Source organism: Argiope bruennichi, chromosome 1 (assembly GCF_947563725.1).
Source record: "Argiope bruennichi chromosome 1, qqArgBrue1.1, whole genome shotgun sequence".
Lineage (NCBI taxonomy): Eukaryota > Metazoa > Arthropoda > Arachnida > Araneae > Araneidae > Argiope > Argiope bruennichi.
In genome coordinates, this window is record NC_079151.1 from 82597299 (window position 1) to 82621694 (window position 24396).

Consider the following 24396-nt stretch of genomic DNA (forward strand, 5'->3'; position numbering starts at 1 on the left):
TTGTCAGAACCTTTTTTTTTTTACTAACAGGGAATAAATGTTTTTTCATGCATGTTACTTTAAAATATTCACTGTGGTGTTTTTCTTTTACACTTATTTTATAATCTGGGGAATAATTTTGATTTTGTGAGACATTTCCATAAATCTATCCTTTTAATTGCTTCATCCTAAAATTACATTGATTAATATGCAATTAATGTTTTCAATTTAAAAACAAATGAAACATTATATTTTTATTCAATTGCAATTTATCATGAATTTTTTTTCATTAAAAATTTTCATTTTGAAGACAAAAGGAATCTATATTCAAAGAAAAACAATTTTATTATAACACTGAACAGGAGCATATATAGTACAAACACTGAATAAAGTACAAATGACAAGCAATGAGCAGGGAAAATGGTGATAATTTTAAAAGTTCTGAAATATTACAAAAATCTTACATTTGTACAAAGTTCCAGCTGACTAAATAATGAGGACTCCTATATTTTCCTTAACCACCTCTGAATTTAAAATATCTTCAAGGATATCCTTTTCACTTTCCTGTAAGAAATACAAGATGAGAGCAATTCATAAAAAATATTTATCCATATTTTTGTTTACTATAATTTTTGAAGAAAAAAAAGTTTAAAACAAGCAAATATATTAAAACTTAAGAGAACACCTTCAGAAAATGCTACATTTAAGAAGAAGAGAGAAAAAAAAATGAACATTTCTATTGAAATAAACCATAAATTCCCTATGAGAGTAAGAATGTAAAAATTCCTAATTCTAAGCAAAAATCTAGAATTATTAATAACTAATTTCCAATAATTTGTAAAATAATGCATTCTATAATTTTTTTTAAAAAAACAAAGTTTAATTATATTACTGGTTAATTTCATCAGAAAATATTTGCCAGTTACAGTTTATTGTCAACCACATTTTTAAATGACTTCTTTTAAATTCTAAAGATGTAAAAATACAAGATGTTTTATCATTATAATTGGTATTTTCATTTTTTTAAATATATGTGTCCAAGTGTCAGGATGGAAATTATTTGTAATATAGTGAGTAACATTTTTAAAAATATAATTAAATATAATATATTAAATAATATATTAAATATAATATTAGTAACATTTTTTTTTAAATATAAAATACACTTTCCCTTCTCTAAAAGGAAAATAGTCCTATCATTCTGGAATCAAAACTGTTTGAATAATTAAAGAAAAATACTCTAAAATTTCAGAGACCTGGAATGGCATGAAAGAACTGAAATCTTAAATTATCAACAATACATTCACAAGCAAATAGCATTTTAAATATAAAAAAATCTTCCTAAAATCTTAAATTGTGTATGCAGGAAAACAAGCCATTAAAATATATACAATTTTTATTCATAAATATGTAAACACTTAGAAATAAATTCTTCAATGTTTCAATATCAAATTTCCTCAAAATGAAAACATTATTATTTTTTTTTTCTCATTAGAACTCAATAGTTTTGAAAGTAGATGACAGAAACTTAATTTTGCAAATTCCATCATGAAAATTTAACAATTAAAAATAAAAGAATTTATTTCAAACAATATAAATTTAGGATATATTCAAAACAATTAACACTGGTACTCACTTTCTCAGTATACTTTAGCAAAGTTTTTGCAGTATCAATAATAATTTCCAATAAAACGGTCCACTGGTTAAATTCATATTCAGTCATCATAGTAATATATTGTGTACCATCTCGTTCTTCAATTCTCCTCAAAAATTTTCTTGGAGGATCTCTCTGTGGATTTTGCAAATCTAAAACTTCCATATTACTTTTTCTGATATCCAAGATAAGAGCACTGACAGAATGTGCTATTTTATTAATGATCTCCAGAACTTGTGATTCTATAGGGGTGGGGGAGAAAGCATGTTGCAATATTTATACCATCAATTTGTTAAAAAAAAACCATACATATAATAAACATAAACAAAATAAAATTCATTTGAAAGCATTATTTATATATAACTGAATGTTTGCTTTTTTGAACCTTATAGAATTTTACACCTTCAAACAGAATCAAATGAAATCTGGCACATATGTTCCTTAATACCTCGAAAGATTAATTGTACTATTAAAAAAATTGATAGGAGGTGAAATGGCTGTAAAATTATTTTACATTCTTCAACTTAATTTTTATGCAATGATATATGTTCTATGATTAGTTTTATACCTTAAAAATTAAAGAAAAAAAAGCTTTCAGATATAATAAATTTCATTTCTGTACAATTATTTCTCTGCTTTTAATCTATTTTTTAAAAATTAATTTAAACAAAATTTATAACAATGCTTTTTTTTACCATTGAAATAAGTCTATTTACTGTTTTGTTCACATCTCACATTCATGTGCCAATGTAAAAAAAAAAAAAAAAAAAAAAAAAAAATCCAAATATATTACAAATTTTCATTACCTTATTTATTTATATAAGCACAACAAACTATTTTCGTTATGCTTATATAAATAAATAAGCACAACAAAAATATCATTACTTTCATGTGCATTTGGCATTCTATCTGAAGCATTGCAATATTGCATTTTGCTCTGTGAAAATTTTTTACTAGATGTTATACGAAATTTGTAATTATTGTAATTCTGCTTTTACATAGCAGTTAGAGATCCACATGACTTATTATATGAAATAGTAAATGAAAGTAGTGTTAAGTATTTAAAAACAAAGAATGATAGGCTTTCTATTCTTAAAATTGTAATTATCTTACATTAAAATTTAATTTCTTGAAGTTGTCAGTACTCACAACCAAATATATATTGTCAAATTCTAGAATGAGAACTCTGAACCAGCTTCATGTTTATATAACAAACTATGAAATTAAAAGTGCTTGTTTCTTTAAAGTTTTTTACATTAACATTAATTACTATTTAAATAAAGATTAATAGCTCTGAAACATCTTCAGGAGTTGAATATCTCATATATGTATATATAGAGAACATATACATGCAGATGGAGCCATTTATTGATGGAATAATTTCTTTAATATTCTGAAGCAACTTGGCATTTCCATAAATTCCAGCTATTTTCAAACCATAATTCAGTACTATTTGATAGCTCCATCTTATTTTTGTTATTTCAATCTCAATCATAATTAACTTTTTATTCTTCTATTTAATTTCCACTGTTTGCTATTATAAGAGAATTAGTACCTGTGCTGTAACCTGTTAAACTTTTGATCAGTTTATTAGATGCAAATAATTAATCCTATCCTATTAATTACAAGATATCAGTTACAGAAAAATAATTACTTTCTTAAAGCCATAAATAAGAAATTCGAAGGCACATTCTAAAAACTACAAATAAATGTGAACTGTTACCATATAATAATTTATTATTTTCGCAGAATTTTAAACATAAAACATCAGCTAAAATTTTGGGTTTCTTTTTTTTGTCCCACAAAAGCCATTTTTATTCTAATTGAAAATGGTAAAAATTATCCTTTAAATGATATACAGTTTTGTTTTAATCCATTTTCTTTCCTATTAAATTATCAAATTTGAAAAAATATTCTTTTATGTAATTTGTAACTATACATGCAACTATATCAAGAGAATTTAAACCATTTCCATTGCTAATGCAAATATATAGCTAAGCTTTGTTATATATATTGAATAATTAATTAATCTTTTCTACTGTTTCAAGTTTCTATATTGGTATGAATTGTATCGTTTGCAAGAGAAATAAGGAAGTGAAGTTGGCAGTGACAACATGTAATTAGATGTCAGATAACATGGACAGTTATAAAATGCAATTTGAAGCCTTTAGAAATGATCATGTACACAAAGAACAGTATAAAATTAGCATAGTAGAACTTATTAAATGTTCCACAATTTGGAATTTACATTAAGTTAAGATTATAATGAAACTCAATCATTAGTCAGCAAACTAAATGGTCACTTAAAATGATTAATAATATTTAAATTATATGCAGACAGCAAACATTCGTAATATACATAAATAAAATTATAATCAAAATCATATCAAGCATCTCAAAATTATGGAATAAAAATATTCTTACCAACAACTACTTGCTCACACTGCATATTTTCGTAGTTTAAAAGAGTATTATATGTATCAAAACAGGAAAAAACTGCAGTTATTCTTAGTCTATCAGGTAGCCCATCTTCTTCATCAAGACTTAAAAAATATAAGTCAAATAGTAACTTCAGTTCCGTCCAGTTTTGAACTGCAAAACAATGGTATAAAATATTTCGTCTTGAAAATAAAATAATAATGTGAATTATTTGCAATTCAGAACAATAATTTAATAAGAATTGGCTTTTACATAGAACTACAAAATATTCCAAAGAAATTTTAATATTTTTATTCTCATGAGCAAAAGGCCTTAGTTAAAATCCAGCAGATAAAATAAATGTTTAAAATATATATAAAATCACATTTTTAGCTGAAATAAAAATTACCTGATTCATAAATTTGAAAAGAAAAAGAAAAAAAAAAAAAAAAAAGACACACATTGTAATTATGTATATAAGAAAAAGAAATATTGATAAATGTAATATTCCTTCCTAAATAATACTTAATAAATTACATTCAAATCAGTGAATGTAAAAAAAATAATGTAAGTTTATTATTTATCAAAACATACATTCATCATAAAATGCAAAAATTCTCAGTTAAATGGGATGCAAAATAATGGGTCATTAGTCACATATTTTTGAGCTTAAAATTAATCATTATCTGATTTTTTTAGCTCTATACGGGAAATTCACTTATTCATAAAATAAACACAAATATCATTAAAACTTAAAGCAGCAATATATATATATATTGAAATGAAACAACTATGCATTCATCTGTCTGACATTTTAAATATAAATGATGTGCGATGGCTAGAATAGTTAATTCTTCTGAATAATTATTTTGTAAAATATCCTTACCAAGTAGTTCAATATTGGGTGTATATTGACATAATGCATTCAAAACACAAAAGAAGTTATCCAAATTTTCATGAAGTTTCCTGTAAATAAAAAAGTTTATTTTTTAATTCACTGAAATAAAATGTTTCATATTTCTTTTATGTACATAGAAATGTTAAAGAAGATCATGTTAGCACAATACATTATAACATTTAATACTTGATGCATTTAATTACACTTGGTAAGATAGATACCATAAATGTATTTGCTGATTCCATAAGGATTCTTATAGAAAATGTTTAAGAACATTTTGATTTTATTTTTAACATAATAAATTTTAAATAGTAAAATAACAAAAAAAGTTATCTATGATAGTATTAACAAAAACATTGAATTTTGTAAAAAATAGAAAAAAAAAAAAACAACCTTTTTTTAAAACTTTGCCCTACTTATAAAAAAAAAAGAATGTTTATCTGTTTAATGCTCTTCAAAATAGAATGTTTGATCTATAGCTACTAAATTTGGCACAAATATCCTTTGGAATGTAGAAAAGTGAATTTTGTAACATTTTTTAAAAATCTTATTAGATTTTTTTTTTTTTTGGCCATAATTCTTGAAAATACTATTGCATAAAACTAATTTTTACCTGAGTTTAAAATTCAAAAAATAGTCTTTTAAATTGTACAAATTCAATTTTAATACAAATATTTCTACAATCTAAGCAATTAAAAAAAATCATTATTTTCAACAATAGGTTTCACTGCCGCAATAAAATTCAAGTCCTTTTATTGTTTCTTCAAATATTTAATTGACTGACTTAAATTGATGAAAGCTGAAGGAACTAGGATTTTATTTATTATTTTCAGGCATGATAGTTTACATTAAGAACCATAAAGTGGAATTATATATATTACCACAAAATACAGCATGCAATATGAAACAGATTACTCAAGCAAATTTTCAATAGCATTTTGATATCATGGGCCTTGACTTTATTATGAGTGTTTCATATGCAAAATAAAGTATAAGGTTATTAAAATAGGATGGTGATAGTGTCTGTCATTATTTGATGCTTAAAAATAATTTTGTTGAGGGAATCATGAACATTAAGTTTAGCGTAAAGGATTTCAAAATAAAACACAATCAATATATGATAAATCAGCAAGTCATCAAAGACAGATATTAATGAATAAAATGTGAATTCATTGATTCAATTTCTGAAAAGAAGCATTCTGAAAAACTATGTACTCTTTATTTTATGCTACAAGTTAAAGCATGATGGCCATTATATAAGTGTTTAATTACTTAATGTGTACAAATATTAAAAAAATTTGCAATGATAATATAATTTCAGCTTAACATTAACAATTAAAGAAAATATTTGTCAAATTATTAAACAGAAATAAAACTTTATTTACTTTTTAATTATTACTTAATAAGTCCAAGTAATTGAGTGATAGGCTGTTTAAATTTGCAAATATTGAATACAATAAATGATGCAACATGAATATTAAAACTTCTTTACATACAAAGGATTGGAAAATACTTTATATGGAATAAGTTAGAAAGAACTCATTATGGGGTAATATAAAATAGTTGAATGAAGTTAACTTCAGATATAAACCATTCTCAGAAAAAAAAGAGTCATTTGTTTCAAAATGATATAATTCCTTTATAATCTTACAAATAGTCTAATGGAAATACATCATAATTATTTTTTTTATATTTTCAGTAAAAACCAAGTAAAAAAATGTATATAATTTCTGCAACTTTTCAGAACGTAGAAACATATGAGGAAATTCATTATTCAAAAATACTTACAATGACTGTTTACCCGCTATGATGATAGCTTTAATATGTGATGGCTCACCCCACATTCTACAGTATTTAGCATTTTCATTCAAAATACTGTACAGGAGTTGAAATGTTCCTTTAATAACAGTGCCTATAAAATTAATGAAAATGGAAAAAAGAAACCCCCAAAAACATAAATATTGATAAAACAGTTAATATTTCAAAGATTCATTTAAATTAATATTAAGTAATATCCTCTTTTATTTTTTCAAAAAACAATCCCTCCTATGAATCCAGACATGTTGACACTGCAAATAAATTTTAAAAAGTTTACCATAAGTTTTAAAAGGCAAAACCTATTTAAAATATGTCTTACTTTTATTCTTCAAAATAAAAAAAAAATATATTCCTTAATGTTTAACTATTGTACTATCTATGAAATATAATGATTGCAGCAAATATTTTCTAAATAAATTAATTAATAAAAAGTAAATGAAAGCTAAACTATTATTTATAAGTTTAAAGTGAACCATCTTAAAGTTTTTCACAGGAATTATTACAATTTAAAGCAAATAAATCAATCATTATTCAGAAGTTTCACTTTTATTCTGATGATAGTAATTTCAATGAGCAGAATGTTCAACTTTCAAAATTGAAGGGGGGGTAATTAAAAAGTTTCCCTCTAAGAACACAAGGAAAAAAAAATACATAATAAAATTTAAAAAGTCATATGATGCAGAAGCATTTAAGCAAAATACAAGTTGGTGAATAAATTGAGAGAGAACAAAACTGACTTACAAAATACAGAATCAAATACTTAAAATTTATTATTACAAAAAGATTCAAATTAAATGCAAAAAAAATATGCTTTAAATTGAATACTCACCACTTAGACTGTTTTCAAAAATAAATTTCATATTTTCCATAAAAAATGGATTTTTTTCAAAAGCTTCAAACCAAATATTTTGGGTATTTTCATTAGATACTCCACAAAGAATGACACTGAAAGGAAAGGAAAATAAATAAAAGAAAAGAAGAAGAATTAAATATGAATTTTATTTATATGAAAATACACACTTCAAAATATAAGTAATAAATAAAACATATTACCGAAATACTTGTAGTAAAGTAGGACTGTCCGAAGTTCCAGTGAGTAAAAGGATAGAATTCCTGCATAAAAATCATAATTTTAGTTTAAGAACTAAAAATTTTTTAATGCTCTGGTAAGCTACATAATGGTTATATAAATGTAGCAACTAGAAAAAAAAACCCAGATAAAATTAAATAAAAGAATAACAAGAGCTATTTTATATATTTTATTTTTGGGTTCTGCAAGTGTATGCCATATACCATTATTCGCAATCATCAGAGGAATGTACATTTCCATAGATGCAAATCCAGTAGCAAAAGCCCAAAAGCAATTTTTAAAACCGAAGTGTGTCTGTGTGTGTGTGTGTGTGGAAGAGATAGCGTATATTGACTTCTGTTTTCAAAATAAAATATATTTCATATCTGTCTCACACGATATTATAATTAAGGTTTATATGCTATATCTCACATATATTATTTCAATATAATATATGTGAGGACAAAAGAAAAAAATGAATACAAGAATTCTTGAAATGGACATGTAATAGGAAAACTATACATTTTGCAGGAAAAAATGCTTAATGTTTTACAAAATGACATCATTTTTTGAACTGAAATTTTGAAATACAGAGCAATATATATTTTATATTACATTTCACATAAAAATAAATTATATAATTTTCTACATAAAATTAATTTTAATTACAATTGCATAACCTTATATGAATATATATATATATGGGTGTCAAGTAACTAGAATAAAAGGAAAAGAACTTGTACATCTTGCTTTGCTTTGCAAATATATGAAATATCTTTATTGATTTACAAACATAAGAACGGTAAATGAAATGCAGGATATATATATGTATTTTTAAATCTGATTCAAATAAAGTAATAGAAGCTTAATTTTTTAAAATCAAATATTGGGTCAAAGTTTATTAGTTGTCCAAAAGATATAATTCATGTGAATTTAACCAGTAACAATTTGAAAAATAAAAATACCTAGAGAAAAAATACAAATATAAAAGAGCATACTTCTGATAAAATTTAACAACTAATATTAGTCACATCAGGGTTTAAGCAGAAATCCTTCAATAGTGCAAAATTAAAAAAAATATATGCTAAAAAAGAAACTGAATTGATAAAGTAAAGGTATTTCAATGAGAAAGGAATTAAACCTAGAATGATCCATAGGATACTAGAGAGCAACCTCTTAAATTTCATTATCCTTTGAAAGATTGAAGATTGAGCATATTAAGATAAACATATATAGTTTTAAAATATTAATCTTTGTTAACCCCTTCAGGATGGAGATGCACAGAAAAAGTGCACCCATAGGATAGGGACCTGACAAGCTAAGACCATTAGTACAGTACATAGTATTTCTACTGCCTCGCATTATATTTTACAAAAATGTTCAAAATAATATATAAAAAAAAGTCTTTGCATAGAAATGAAACAATTTTTAAATATATAAAAAAAAGGTATGTTTTCAATCATGATTAAAAATTATTTAAAAATATTTGATAGATATTTAATACCTGAAAAATGCAATGCATTTTATTATGATCAATAGTACCTTAAATAACACCAGATTATTGACATTAAATATAAAAACATAAGAAAAATAAATATTTACAATTAATATTTTAAAATATTTCATTAAAATTGAAATAATTAATACTTCAAAGCCATATGAAAATTCTTAAAATGCAGATCAGTATAGAAAGCGACATTATAGAAATTATATTCATAAGCAATGTTTTATCTTGCTTCAAGCATACTATGCATTTTCTAAGATTTCAATCATCTATTTTACAAAAATTAAATTAATATTTTGTTACTGTCATCAGATAAATTCATAGATCAATCAATCATGAATTTACATATTACCTCCCGAAAAGATAAGCAGTCTTGTAACCATGAAAGCACAAATGAAATTGAGAGGAATAAAATCCCTGTTAGAATCACTACTCGAAATGAAAGTATAAATTAAAACACCCTCTTCAAAATGAGCATGTATTTCTCTTTAATTACCAAATATATACTTCTGTTTATATTCTAATAATTCACACACACTTGCTCAACCCTAATCTGACCTCGGAGAGAGAAATATTAATGTATTGGACTAATCTTTTGATAAAAACTTGGATTAGTAATGCCATCTCATAGAAATCATTTCATTCCAAAAGCCTGATACAAGGATGTGCCATTCAATCTTGTGGAGAATCGAATATAAAAGAACATATGAAGAGTTCGGCCCATGGAAAATTCAATAATGCAAAGACATATATGTGTTGTTCTTCCCGAATAAATTTAAAAATTAAATATACACCTGGATATCAAACTACCAATATATTTGATTAATTTTAAATAAACATGCCACGCATTTTATAAAGACTTTCTTCAGAAAATAACAATATATTTTTTTGTTCACTATGTAAACAATTTTGATGTGCACGTGTTTTCAACAAAACAAGAAATTTAAATTTCAGCTCTTACATTTTATAGAATATTTTTTGGTTATTACATTATTTTATTAGATATGCTTCAGTATTTTATAATTCCACGTAGTGATAAAATGTTATATGAATAATATATTCGTTTTCAAGCATGTTTAAATAATTTTAGCATTTTATTATATTTTTAACAAAATTAAACGTGATTCCAGCAAATTAAAAGAAAAAAAAAATTCAGAGGCATGGAAAAAATGAAATTAAGATAACACTGCAAGACACTTACACTAATCTACTGTTTTTTGAAATGCTCTGGCATGTAGAATCAAATGATGACATGTTACCAAGAATACCAACAACTATTTCCTAAAAGAAAATAAAAAATACATCAATATCTAAAAAAAATACCAAATAGGGAGGATATCTATTAACTACTTAGATCATGGTTGCCATTCATATCTAGAAAAAAGAATACCTGTGTTTTCCCTGTACGTACATTCAATATATGAGAAAATGTGTGAATAGCACTTATGTGCTAATTATATGGTTTTAAGGAGTGGAAAAAGAAAAAAAAGGAAGCAACAATTTAACATTATTCGAAATTATAGCATATTAAAAGTAGGTTTATATTTACATATAGAAAAGAAATTAATTTATATTTCTTATATAGCATTTTATAAGACAAAATTTATATATAAAGGGGAGAGGGATATATTACTTCTCATGTTCTTGGGTGAAATAAAACATAAAACATTTTTATTATCATGATATAAATAATTTAATGATTACTTAATAAAAAACATTACAAGGCAAAATTATTATTTTTTTTATTTTTCAATTTTGCCAATTCAAACATTGGGCATCAATTTCTGCAAATTCTGCAGATTTTTTTAGCCATCAGTAATATATCCCATCAGTAACAAATAAAGTTCAACATTTCCATAAGAGCTAACATATATATTTTTTAGCTATTTCACTTCAGTGAACCTATTTTAAAATATTTACGAGATATCATTGAATAAATTACAGGAAGAATATGAACTTAACGAGTTTTAATGCTTACAAAAATTTAGGTTTACATTACCGTTTTTGAACTAAAACGTTCAAAATCAGTTTATTTTCTTACATTAAATCTGATATTTTGCATTTGATGTGTCATTCCATTTAAATACTAAGTCCAGCATCAATGATGACACAGTCTTGTATGTTTTCCTCTTTTGATGTGATTAGTAAGTTCCTGCTTTTCCATATTACTTAGGCTTATTATCTTCTTACAAAGCGAGCAGTACACAGCGAATTGATGTTTGTGGAATTTCTCGAGCCTATTCAGAAAAATCAGGACTGATTTTTTATCCGCCTAATTCATATTACATACGGATTTTGAGTGGCTCATTGATTAAAAAACATTCTCTAATCTATTTTGAATCAAATCACAGTTCCTCAAATAATAAATAATAAACCATTCAATAAACTCAAATATGGTAGACTAAACACCACCACACTGCTTCTTCAATCCAGACAGATTATTACTAATTCTACCAGAGAAATATAATCTATTCTTTCGTGCAGTTGAAGAAGTCTTATACATGCTCATTATCTGCAATTCGGAAATCTCATGCAAAACAGAACAACTGTTTCACAAATCGGAACTAGAATGATCTATACAGAAAAAAAGAGGAGAGAGAAAAGGAGCGAGTTTCCGCATTACACAATTGTGAATGGTATTGTTTCTTTTTTGGAAGCTATGACTATGATCCTTTATTATTGCAATCTTTAGAGATCAGCATTTTTTTTTTGGATGGGAAAAAATTAAAACTAAGAAACTTAAAATCCCCTGTATTTTCCCTGTTTTTAAGGACATTTTCACATTTTCCCAGTTTTTTTTTTTTTTTTTTTTTAATTTCCTCTATTTTTCCAGTTTTTCCTGTTCTGCCAGTGGCATGGCAACCCTGTTACATATTAAGGAATGTAACATAAAAAATAAAGTTTTTAATAATAATTTTAAAACATTCAGTCCCAGATTTTAAGTAGATTTTTAAATTTTATTCTTAAACCAAGAATGAAAAAAATAATAATCCTTATGCACCCTTAGACTAGCCATACTAAACAAAAACAAATTAGAAATAACATTTTGTGGGAAAAACATTATTATTATAATTTTAAAAAATAAGAACAATAAAAGAATAATTGAACTCTCATTCAATTTTCTAATTTTGAAATTAACTGCAAAAAATGTATGGATAGATAAAATTCAAGCCAAAAATGTCTAAAAGATATGTATAAATGTTTGAATATCTTCGATTTGCAGAAATACACAATATTTCTATAATGTCATGGTTATTATATTTCAAAATATCTATTGATCTATTGCTTTTCACACACCCAAACATATACTTTTCCACCAAAAAGATTTTATTTGTTTTTTTGAAAAATTACAAATAAATTGTCTCAGCATAAAAATATCTTATGTACAGAAATATGTTTTATTCAGATAAACTTATGGATTCAGTGAAAACCAATTTTGGTATTTTTCATTTGACACCACTTTCTCTATGCATACTGCTAAAAAGGACTCTTGCATAGATATTCAGAAATGAAGCTAAGAGTAAGAGAAAAATAATTTTTCTATTTATCAAGTTAATTATAGAAGTAGCACTACAACTACTTCCAAACTAAGAATGTATACCTGTAAGCCCTTTTTAAAACCCAATAACTTAATTTTTGATTCACAGTTATCACCAATCATACCTATACTTATATACATATAAAGCTCAATGTGTGTGTGTGTGTTGGCTCTCTACAGAAAAGACCATTTGACCTACAGCTACCAAATTTGATACATGTGTACCTTGGAGGTCGGGAATGTGCATCTGGGGTTCCTTTTTTTTTAATTTTTAATTAGAATTTTAATTATTAATTAAAAACTAACTTTCCCGCCAAAAAAATATTTTCATTTTCCCCACTGCCAAATGAGTAAGGGTTCAATTTTTTTTCGCCCAACAGTAATGAGGCTAGGCTTAAGATTTTTCGGCTAATTATTTCAAACGATTCTGTTTATTTTCTTAATGTTTGATGCATTTAAAATTAAACATTGTTAATTAATCGATCTTTCAAATTCATTCTGAAGTACTTTTGAATTAAAATAAAACAGAATAAAGGAAATTAAAAATTTCTAATCCGCATAGAGTTACCCCAACTGGCGTAGAAAAAATCACGTATTTGCGTTACGTAACTGGCGTTGAAAATTCACGCATGCGCATTGTGTTCTGAATTCCGTATTGTGTTGATTATCAACAGATGCGGACTGGATTTAAATTATTTTTAGGTTCGTTGTATGCTTTTGTGATTAAAATGTATTTATGTTAGTTATATATTTTTTTGTATATGCTTATAGTTTTAAGTACATCGTTTTTTAAGTAGTTTTTTTAAAACCTGTTTCCAACCGTTTATTTTAAGCGATTCGTTTTATTTTCTTAGTATTTGATGCATTTAAAATTACACATTGTTAATTAATCTATCTGGTCATGATGAATCTGAGAAAATTTTCTTGACAAATTCTTGAAATATTACATAAATTAAGAAAGATATTCTTTAGTGCCCATAAAGTTTAAACGCTCAGTGTTTTCAGTAATCATATTATTAAAAAAAATGCTTTATTTCAGTAAAAAATATTATTATATTAATTGCAGATTAATCATTTCCACTTTAATTTAAAGTATAAATTCTACGGGAACTAACAGAAAATTAGAGAGATGCATATTACATTATGACTGAAGGCATTTATAATATTATGAGTGAATTATATGACTATCAAAATTTGAAGTTTTAAAATATTTTGATGAAGAAGCTATTAAAGTAGGAATTGCATAAAATATTTAATTATTAAAATTTTAATGAACATTAAGATTGGCGAACCGGCTGATTGCCAAAGGCGGCTAGTTTGAAATAAAACTAGATATCAGATCATATTTAGAAAGAAAAACTATGTTGCATTTCCAAAGGTGCATTTTATTAGCTTAATTATTATTCATATGCTTGCCAGTCTTATATATATATATATAATTTAAAATTAAATATAGTTAATTGTATCCTTTTCGCTACCTGAAGAAGGCAGAAGGTTAAACCTTCATAAATAGCAAGCACACAGAACATTAATTATCAACAAATAAAACATGTTAAATGAAAATAAATAATCTTTAAGAGTTTAAAAACTAATGCAACACTTACCAAGAGTCGAGGACTTCTTGTTTTATCAATAACATCAAGAAATATAGAAGGTGCCATAGATGTATCCAAAAATTCGGCAACTTCCTGTTAAGAAAAATTAATCAACAAATCTTAAAGTTAGAAATATCAATATTTGTAAAAATATTGTATTCAATACATTTTAACTGGTTACACAGAAATATATCTTCTCTATAACATGTTAATAGTTGATTCACCGAAAGATGTATTAAGAAAAAAATATCTAAATATATAAAGTAGAAAAAAGGCCATTTTTGAATTGCATCTTTTTATAAAATTTAGTTTATTTAGGCTGTATTAGAAATATAACTTTTGCTGCAGCAAAAGATAGGAAGGAGAGGGAAGCAGAGAACAAAGAGTTAGTGAAATGCAATATATTGAATCCATCTAATTGATTTAAAATTTTAGGGAAAAATCAGCCAAAAGCATAAATATTTTGATATGAGAATAATTTGGTTAAAAATATGTAAAAAAGGTAAAAGAAATCAAGTTTATAACAGCTAATAAATAATTTGATTTTTACACATAGTAGGAGAATAATTTATTACTGTTTTGAAAGTACAAACAGCCCTTTATATATCCACCCTTACAATAACAAAATAACTGTAGTTTATATTAGATATCAGCAATCAGAAAGTGATAAATTATTATTTAGTTTGATTTTGAGAAAAGCATAATAAGTGTTTCACGGGGAAAAAAAATAACAAAATATACTGAACTCAAATATCATAGAAACTTGCATGTAAATTTTAAGATTTTATAAATCATTTTTAAAAAAACTAGTAATTTGTATATGATGTAATTATTAGCAAAAATCTTGATGAAATCTTTGAATGAAATTAGTTTTATCTATACTTTACTTATTACCAATCTATATAAATATAGTTTATAAGTATACATAAGTGACTATAATTATGTAATTAAAAAAAACTGCTTTTAGTAACTTATTCCTTTATATCCTTCCCTGAACCGTAAATGTTTAAATTATTAAATTAATCATTAACCATTTTACCAGTTCAGCAGATAATAAATCCACTATCTATTGAAGACTTAAAATATTTTGTAAATGAAAGAATATGCAAAACACATGGTTGCATATTTAAATCTTAGAGTTAATGAAATTAATCTATTTAATTACTAATTGACACCATCAAGATAAATCCATATAAATGTACACTGTTTTCACAAAGAATGTCTATACTTTAAAGACTTATCAAAATAAAATAAGATAGTCAATCAATCTATATACTCTTGATTGAATTATTTTAACAAATACAGAATTATTTATTAACTTTATTTGCTGACATATCCCACAATATGCAAGCATCATCTTCAATCCGGGGATCTAATTCAATTATATCTTTACTATCAGGAGATTTTCCTTCACTATCATTATTAGTCTGCACACAAGTTTTAGGTGTGGTATTCTCAGGAGAATCAGGGCTTTCACACCACTAGAAAAAAATAATACACATATATTAAATTAAAATATTACATCAGTATAGTTATAAAGGGGTTTTTTTTCATACATGTAAAAGTATATAATTATGAGTATAATTATTTGTACATATATAGTTATTTACATTCAAGTTAAAATCTTCATAGTTATTTCCTTTCAAATCCATATGCCAAGGAGAAAAAAAAATTATCACGTGTTTTGTCTTGAATCGGCAAATGAAAATTCAGGAGTCGTTTAATTCAACCTAAAATTTTTACAAAAGAGTATCAAACTGAAAATCACCATTGGTCAAAATAATTACAGTAAGATAAATACAACATAGTTAACAATTTCTATTAATTCTCATTCACATACTATGGAGACTTGTTTAACCTGCCTCCAAATTTGGAAATTACTCAATACATTCAAAAATCTTTTTTTAAAAAAAGTATATCTTGAACAATGAAATGCAAAATGTCAAATACAAAATTTGTCCCTGATAGAAAGAAAATTAAATATATGTCCCCCCCCCCTATATTTGTTTTGATACAAAACAACAGGTTTCAATCTATATAATTTTGAATTAAAGATGACTTCAGTATTAAACTAAATTTGGCAAAAGTCAGCATCATGAAAATAATCATTTTTAACAAAGAGATAGAGAAAAACAAATAAAAAAGAAAATTAAAAGAAAACTATTTATAGAAGTTGCAAAAATCCATGACAATCTGAAATCAAATCACTTTCTAAAAGCATTACTGCAACTTACAGCAAACTAATCATAATCATAAATCGTAACATTTTCAAGAAGAGATTATCTAAAAAACAATTAATTCATAATAGTATCATCAAGAAATTAAAAGATAACAGTTTCTTTCTTTCTTTTTTTTAAGTCTTTACAATCAATATTTTGTGATGCACAGATAACATACAAGATTTTTTTATACAAATTTTAAACAAATTAACAGAATTTAAATCAAACAAATTTTAAAAAGATGACTATCATTTTTACAACTTGATTTTTTTCACCCTAATTTTTTCAAATTTTATATAAAAAAAAAATGTTTTTTGGATGAATACTAAAACTTAAAAACGATATCTCACTTCATTTTATTCTCTTTATTTATTGCATAATAATCTATTACAAGTATGTAAAAAAAATACTTCTATTTCTATCTAAAATCAATAAAGAATAAACAAAATTTAATATTTAGAAAAAAAATTATCTTTAATACTAAGTTTCAAATTGGCTTCATTTTTAAAAAACATTTTTTTTTTTTTTTGTAAATGTATAAATCAATATGCATAACATTTAACATATTTGTGCCTGTCTAGATAGGTTTTTAGCCTGCCCACCATAACTCAAAACTGCTTCTGACAGATTTAATCCAGAAAGACTGTAGTTCAAATTTACATTTATATTAGCAGAGAACATAATAATAGCATTCAGAATGAGGCAATCTGTTTGCTTTTACTGAAGTCTTCCCTATTCTTGCCATCAGAGAACTTCAGAATAAGAATCATCGCAAATCCATTAAATGAAAAACAGTTGTAAGAAAATATTTGAAATAATATAAAACACTAAAAGAAGTATAGCATAAAAAAAAAAGGAAATTATACACCAGTAAAAGTGCATTAACTTTTATCTTGCCTTCGTTTGTACACAATCAGCTGAAAATTTGCAGAATGCTTAACCCATTTTTACTATACAGAGAAAAGTAGAAACTGGTTTGTATCACCAAATATATTTTTGACTGCATAAAAAGAAAAATGAGAGATAACATGAATAAATTTTGTAAATTTTTATGACAATTTTGTATGCACTAAAACATATAAAAAAATGTTACATTTTATTTTGTGTGTGTGTGTGAAAATTGCAGGAGAAATACTGCCTTTAATGTACCTATATAATAATTAAAAAACTTAAATTAATTTAAGTTTTTTAACATTACTGTGCTTTTTTAACATTACATTAAAGTTTTTTAATATTAATTAAGTTTGTACTTAGCATTACTTTAAAATTGAGAAGCATTTTGTTTTGCTTAAGAAAAGTTCTGAAAATATAGAGGATAAAAAGGACTAGAAGAAAATAGTAATAACAATGTTTGTTAGATATTTTAAAAATTCCATAATTTAACAAAAAGTATGTATTCATGTTTTCAAATATTCAGAGGAAAAAACACATACAAGAAAAATACTAAAGAAAATATTAACAATACAATTGTCTAATCCATAATTTATAAAGATAACAGAGAAGAGGAAAAATAAACTAGTCCTGGTATAATATTTATTTATTCACAATAAATTTGTTCTGGATTATAATATTTATCAATTATTTACATTTAATTAAAAATAATTTTGAATACTAAAATACAAAATTTCTATTTTTCTTTTCATAACACACGGTAAAATCACTTTGATACTGAAAAAAATAAAACAGAAGAATTTTTCCTTTCACATAAAGAAGGACAATTAAAGTTGGAAATCATAACAATAATGGGAATTGAACCTTAGTTATACATTGCCTTTCCCATAAAACACAAAAGCAAAGCTAATTTTAGTAATCCTACCAATCAATCTCATACTCTGAAAGAAAAAAAAAAAACTTTGCAGAAATAAGCAAACGCAATAAAATGGACAGTGATTAAATCTTAATTTTCTATTGCAGTACCAAGTGTTAATATAATCCACTTCTCAATTTTAATGATTCACAGTTTTTATTAGTACCTAACACAATCTAGATTGTGACTCAATCTAAAAATGGTGAATTACCAAATTATAATATCATTGATTTACTTCTATAATATCACAAATTATGCAATAAACCAACGTGAGGGAATAAACATTTTAAACAATAAATTTATAAATATATATTTAGCACAAAATATAAAAAGAAAATAAATAATTAACTGATTAGTTGCTTCAAAACAGCCAACACAATTTGAAGCAGAATCCATTCTAAATTAGATGCATGGCAATTGTACTTCAAAACTTTAGGAACTTTTCAAATATTTAGCTGTTGATCTTTTACAGCCAAAATTTCAGTCCCTTAAAAATTTTTAAGTAATATTTCTTCGTCTTAAACATAGAAACATGAAAGTCTTCATTTCTGATACATTGCCTTTCCCGTAAGACACAAAAGCAAAATGAAGAAAGAATTGCCAAGGCAGATAAGAATTATTAAGAAAAATACCAGGTTTAAAAAAAAATTTGATCTGAAAAATCTGATTCTTTATTCTCTGACCATTTTAGGTTTTTTCAGTTTGCTGACTATCCTGTTAAAGAATCTCCATATAGAAAAACTTAAGATCAGATCTTAGATTTATAATATAGCATATAAAAGCTTACTTCAAAAATTCAGATCTTCAAAATGATAAAATAAAATATTTCTTGGGATCAATTTTTAAAACTAAATATTTCCAAAAATATTCAAATTGCAGAGCACAGTACAGGGTGAGAAAGAAAGAAAGAAGCATTTCAATAAATGTTCATAAAACTGTTTAATAATAATAATATAATAAAACACATGAAAGGGAAAAGAATAAAGCATAAAGAATGGGCAATATGAAAAATTGCTCTTTAATATGATAAAAGCAAAGTTTAACTTAAAAATAAATTATCATTTCATATTTTTAAAAATACATTAAAAAATCTAAGTGCATCACAAGCATAAACTTACTTCTAAAATTACCATTAAAGTTTTATATAGCCACTGTTTGCTATATACACTGTCACCAATCCTGTCTGGCAATAGATCCTCATTACCAAGTAGTTCAGGAGGTGGAGATGGATTACGATCTTAAATTGTAAAAACAGTTATATCTAAGTATTGTTTTAAATTAGCTTTTAAATATAGTAACACAATGAAACAAACAATATATTATGAAATATCAAATAATGGAATATTCATTATTGATATTAAAATTACAGTACTTTTGAAGACGAAATTTATAAAAAATATGTCATGGCTTAGCTAAGAGAAAGAGAAAGTGAAAGCTGGATAGGTGCAGATAATTTTGTTTCTATCACAGTTTCCCTTGATTACCAAAAAATATTTCAACATTTTAAGAAAAGGAAGATATGATGAAAAGGAGGTAAAGGATGAAGACATACATAGTCAAGAAAGTTACAAAGAAGTTAAGAAGAAGAAACAAAGTTACAAATAAAGGATAACAGATTTTCAAAAGATTTTTTAAATAATGTTCATTTATATCAACATATAATGTTATGAAGCATCTTTAAATATACAATGAGTTTTTAAGAACATGAATCATATAAATATGAAGATTTATAGGTCTTCACATTGGGAAATAAATCTTTTGTGTCATAAAATTCAGAGCAATTTTAAAATGTTTAAATATTTTATGCAAATATGAAATAATGCATCAGAAGTGTTTTACTTTTAAATAAATATCACTTTTGGTATTATTTAATAGAGGTCAATTTACCTGAAATATATCAACAAATGACATCAATAGATAAGTTTAGAAAATTAGCAGTAATCAAAAAGAAAAAAAAGAACGTTACATGTTGTAAGATAAGAAAAATTTCATTGTCATTTAAAATAAGTGTTAAAAAAGGCCATCATTTAAATTTAAAAAAAAAAACAATTTGCAAATTCTTGCATATTTATACAGACATCATCAATTAACCTCTTATCTGAATAATTAATATTACAACATTATCATTATGATATGACGTAGGGGAAAGAAAATATTTATTAAAATAACTTGCTCTGCTTGTTAGCTAAATATTGTATTCATACTTAAAGAAAAACTACTGCATGTATCATTAAACTTTTTCTTTCTTCCTTTTTTAAAAAATAAAATCTAGTGATAAAAAGTTGATTTAAGGCAGCAAAAGTTTCATTTAACGTTTCAAATTTTCTCATTTTAAGCTAATCAATTCAATTTATTGCAACAAAGTTCTGATTTACCAGAATTTAAAAATGCATGTCATGCTATTACAAATTGAATTTGGTCACCAAAAGCTGCTTGGATCATATTGTAAAATATTTTTCTTCCTAGTTATCAACAGCTATAATTGATTAAAAGTGCAACAGAGAACATCCAAAGAAGTTAGATAATTTTGAATAGAAGTAATGATGAAATACCTATTAAGATTTTTTTTAAAAATAGGTTTTTAAAATCACATAGTGCATTAAGAAAAATATAATATACATTAACTAAAATAAATATCTAAGAATAATGAGAAGCAGTTTATATAATCTTCAAATCAAACCATTAAAACTTATCATATCTATATCAATTAATAAATATCAAAAAATTTTTCAAATAATTCAATGCATAATAATTGCAGATTGAATGAATTATAAATTTTAAAATGCAAGCTAGTTCATTGGAGATAATCTCATAAATATTTTCTAATAATAACAAAGGAGAGAATGTGTGTATGTATTGATGATCTACAAGGCAAGCTGTTTGTCCAAAAGCTACCAATTTAGCTCAAATAAAATTTGAAAAGTGGGAATAACAAACAATGAGTAATTTTTTCAGAACTTTAATCAATTAAATATCAAACAAGAATTTTGTATTTTCATGCAATAATTTCCAGAAATATTAATGCACAAAACTGATTTTTATGCCAATTTAAAAATACCTTTTTAATAATATCTATTTTAACTGCATAGATTTTCTATTTATCAAGTTAATTATAGAAGTAGCACTACAACTACTTCCAAACTAAGAATGTATACCTGTAAGCCCTTTTTAAAACCCAATAACTTAATTTTTGATTCACAGTTATCACCAATCATACCTATACTTATATACATATAAAGCTCAATGTGTGTGTGTGTGTTGGCTCTCTACAGAAAAGACCATTTGACCTACAGCTACCAAATTTGATACATGTGTACCTTGGAGGTCGGGAATGTGCACCTGGGGTTCCTTTTTTTTTAATTTTTAATTAGAATTTTAATTATTAATTAAAAACTAACTTTCCCGCCAAAAAAATATTTTCATTTTCCCCACTGCCAAATGAGTAAGGGTTCAATTTTTTTTCGCCCAACAGTAATGAGGCTAGGCTTAAGATTTTTCGGCTAATTATTTCAAACGATTCTGTTTATTTTCTTAATGTTTGATGCATTTAAAATTAAACATTGTTAATTAATCGATCTTTCAAATTCATTCTGAAGTACTTTTGAATTAAAATAAAACAGAATAAAGGAAATTAAAAATTTCTAATCCGCATAGAGTTACCCCAACTGGCGTAGAAAAAATCACGTATTTGCGTTACGTAACTGGCGTTGAAAATTCACGCATGCGCATTGTGTTCTGAATTCCGTATTGTGTTGATTATCAACAGATGCGGACTGGATTTAAATTATTTTTAGGTTCGTTGTATGCTTTTGTGATTAAAATGTATTTATGTTAGTTATATATTTTTTTGTATATGCTTATAGTTTTAAGTACATCGTTTTTTAAGTAGTTTTTTTAAAACCTGTTTCCAACCGTTTATTTTAAGCGATTCGTTTTATTTTCTTAGTATTTGATGCATTTAAAATTACACATTGTTAATTAATCTATCTGGTCATGATGAATCTGAGAAAATTTTCTTGACAAATTCTTGAAATATTACATAAATTAAGAAAGATATTCTTTAGTGCCCATAAAGTTTAAACGCTCAGTGTTTTCAGTAATCATATTATTAAAAAAAATGCTTTATTTCAGTAAAAAATATTATTATATTAATTGCAGATTAATCATTTCCACTTTAATTTAAAGTATAAATTCTACGGGAACTAACAGAAAATTAGAGAGATGCATATTACATTATGACTGAAGGCATTTATAATATTATGAGTGAATTATATGACTATCAAAATTTGAAGTTTTAAAATATTTTGATGAAGAAGCTATTAAAGTAGGAATTGCATAAAATATTTAATTATTAAAATTTAAAATCAAACAATTTTTATGCCAATTTAAAAACTGATTTTTATGCCAATTTAAAAATACCTTTTTAATAATATCTATTTTAACTGCATAGATTTTTCCAGAATTTTAGCAAATTTTGGAATTTTTTAAATTTAATTCTTAAGAACAGATTTAATTGTTGTAATAAAATGTGGATCATTTTCATTGTCTCACAGAATATTTAATTGCATAGTTTCTTCAAACATATAAAGATAAGGAAGGAAGAATATGCTTATGATCTATGTAGCTTATATGCGAAACCAAGTAAAATTATACTACCATAAGAAACACTGGGCAGTTACAAGATAGATTAAAAGAAGAGATATTTTTAATGGCATTTTGTTTATGATACACTATTAGACTTAATTAGGAATATTCATAGAAAAAATAACCAGAACATATATAAGGCTATTAAAATAACTTGATTTCAATATCTATCATAAATTGATTCTTAAAAATATTCTATTAAGTTTTCAGTGAAATTACATACAATCAGTATACAAAGCAAACGAGCTAGTTACTAAAGGTAGGTAATAAAGCATAAAATAACAACTAGTTAAAATTTGTTATTTTAGTAATAGTGGAACAACTGTTGAACAGTAAAAATAAATTCATTTTCCCATTCATGCAACAGCTAATCTGACAAAAAAAAAAACAAATAATTTAATATTCAGAGGTTTTTAATATAAAAAGAAAGACAAAAAAAAACCCATCAAAGTAAATAAATATAAAATTGAAAAGCATCAAAGCAAAAGTCATAAAAACAATAAAAGCCGTATCAGATGAGAAATCGATCATAATAATACTTATAAAAATACAGGAATATTCTCGAAATTAAATAGAGGATGCAACCAAAATATATTTTCAATTTCAAACAAAAAAAATTAATTCTCAAACAATATATCATTTAGATTAATATAAATCACTTCATCTGACTAAGATTATTGCACATCGGATTTCCAAATACTGAAACATCCATTAAATATAGACACTCATAATATTATTAAACTTAACTGCTAATATAAACTACTTGCCTAATCAATAGTTTAATTGTTTTTAGTTAATTTAGCACTTCAGATATAAAATTTGCGTTTCATTTTTACCTGAATTCAATGACATGGAAGTGCAAGACTTTTGCGCCACAAATAAAAATTACAAAAAGCTTTCACAGCAATAAAGAGCACTTTTTGACGTTTAAAAAAATCAAAGAAATGCTTAAATTAATAACCGGAATAGAATTTGTAGAACTTGTGCATGCACTGTATACTTAGATAATAATGCGAGAATACATTAAAACGCAAACGCTCTATTTCAAATGAACATGATAGTATTTTGTTTTGTAAACAGTAACCGTGTGGAAAGCGTGTTTAGCCAGCGTGATCAGATGCTATACATTGAAGGAAATATTTCATTAAATTATTTGATACAGGAGTCAGTTATAAAAATTCTTGGTTGAAGGAAGACATTTTAAAACAACTCATTGATAACATTTCTAATTTTAAACAATCTAACAAAAGATT

General features: G+C 24.9%; 1 protein-coding gene across 1 annotated transcript; it reads right to left on the reverse strand.

Annotated features, from left to right (window-relative positions):
• Nucleotides 1-305: 305 nt before the first annotated feature.
• Nucleotides 306-24209, reverse strand: LOC129965451 (protein SAAL1-like). Its single transcript, XM_056079327.1, has 12 exons — nt 23980-24209; nt 19618-19736; nt 15793-15954; nt 14483-14566; nt 10542-10621; nt 7821-7880; nt 7597-7712; nt 6738-6861; nt 4938-5017; nt 4058-4225; nt 1616-1875; nt 306-543 (listed from the first exon to the last, which is right to left on the reverse strand). Exons 1-12 carry the CDS (start codon nt 23993-23995, stop codon nt 466-468), a joined length of 1347 nt encoding a protein of 448 aa, XP_055935302.1. The 5' UTR covers nt 23996-24209; the 3' UTR covers nt 306-465.
• Between the last annotated feature and the right edge of the window lie 187 nt (nt 24210-24396).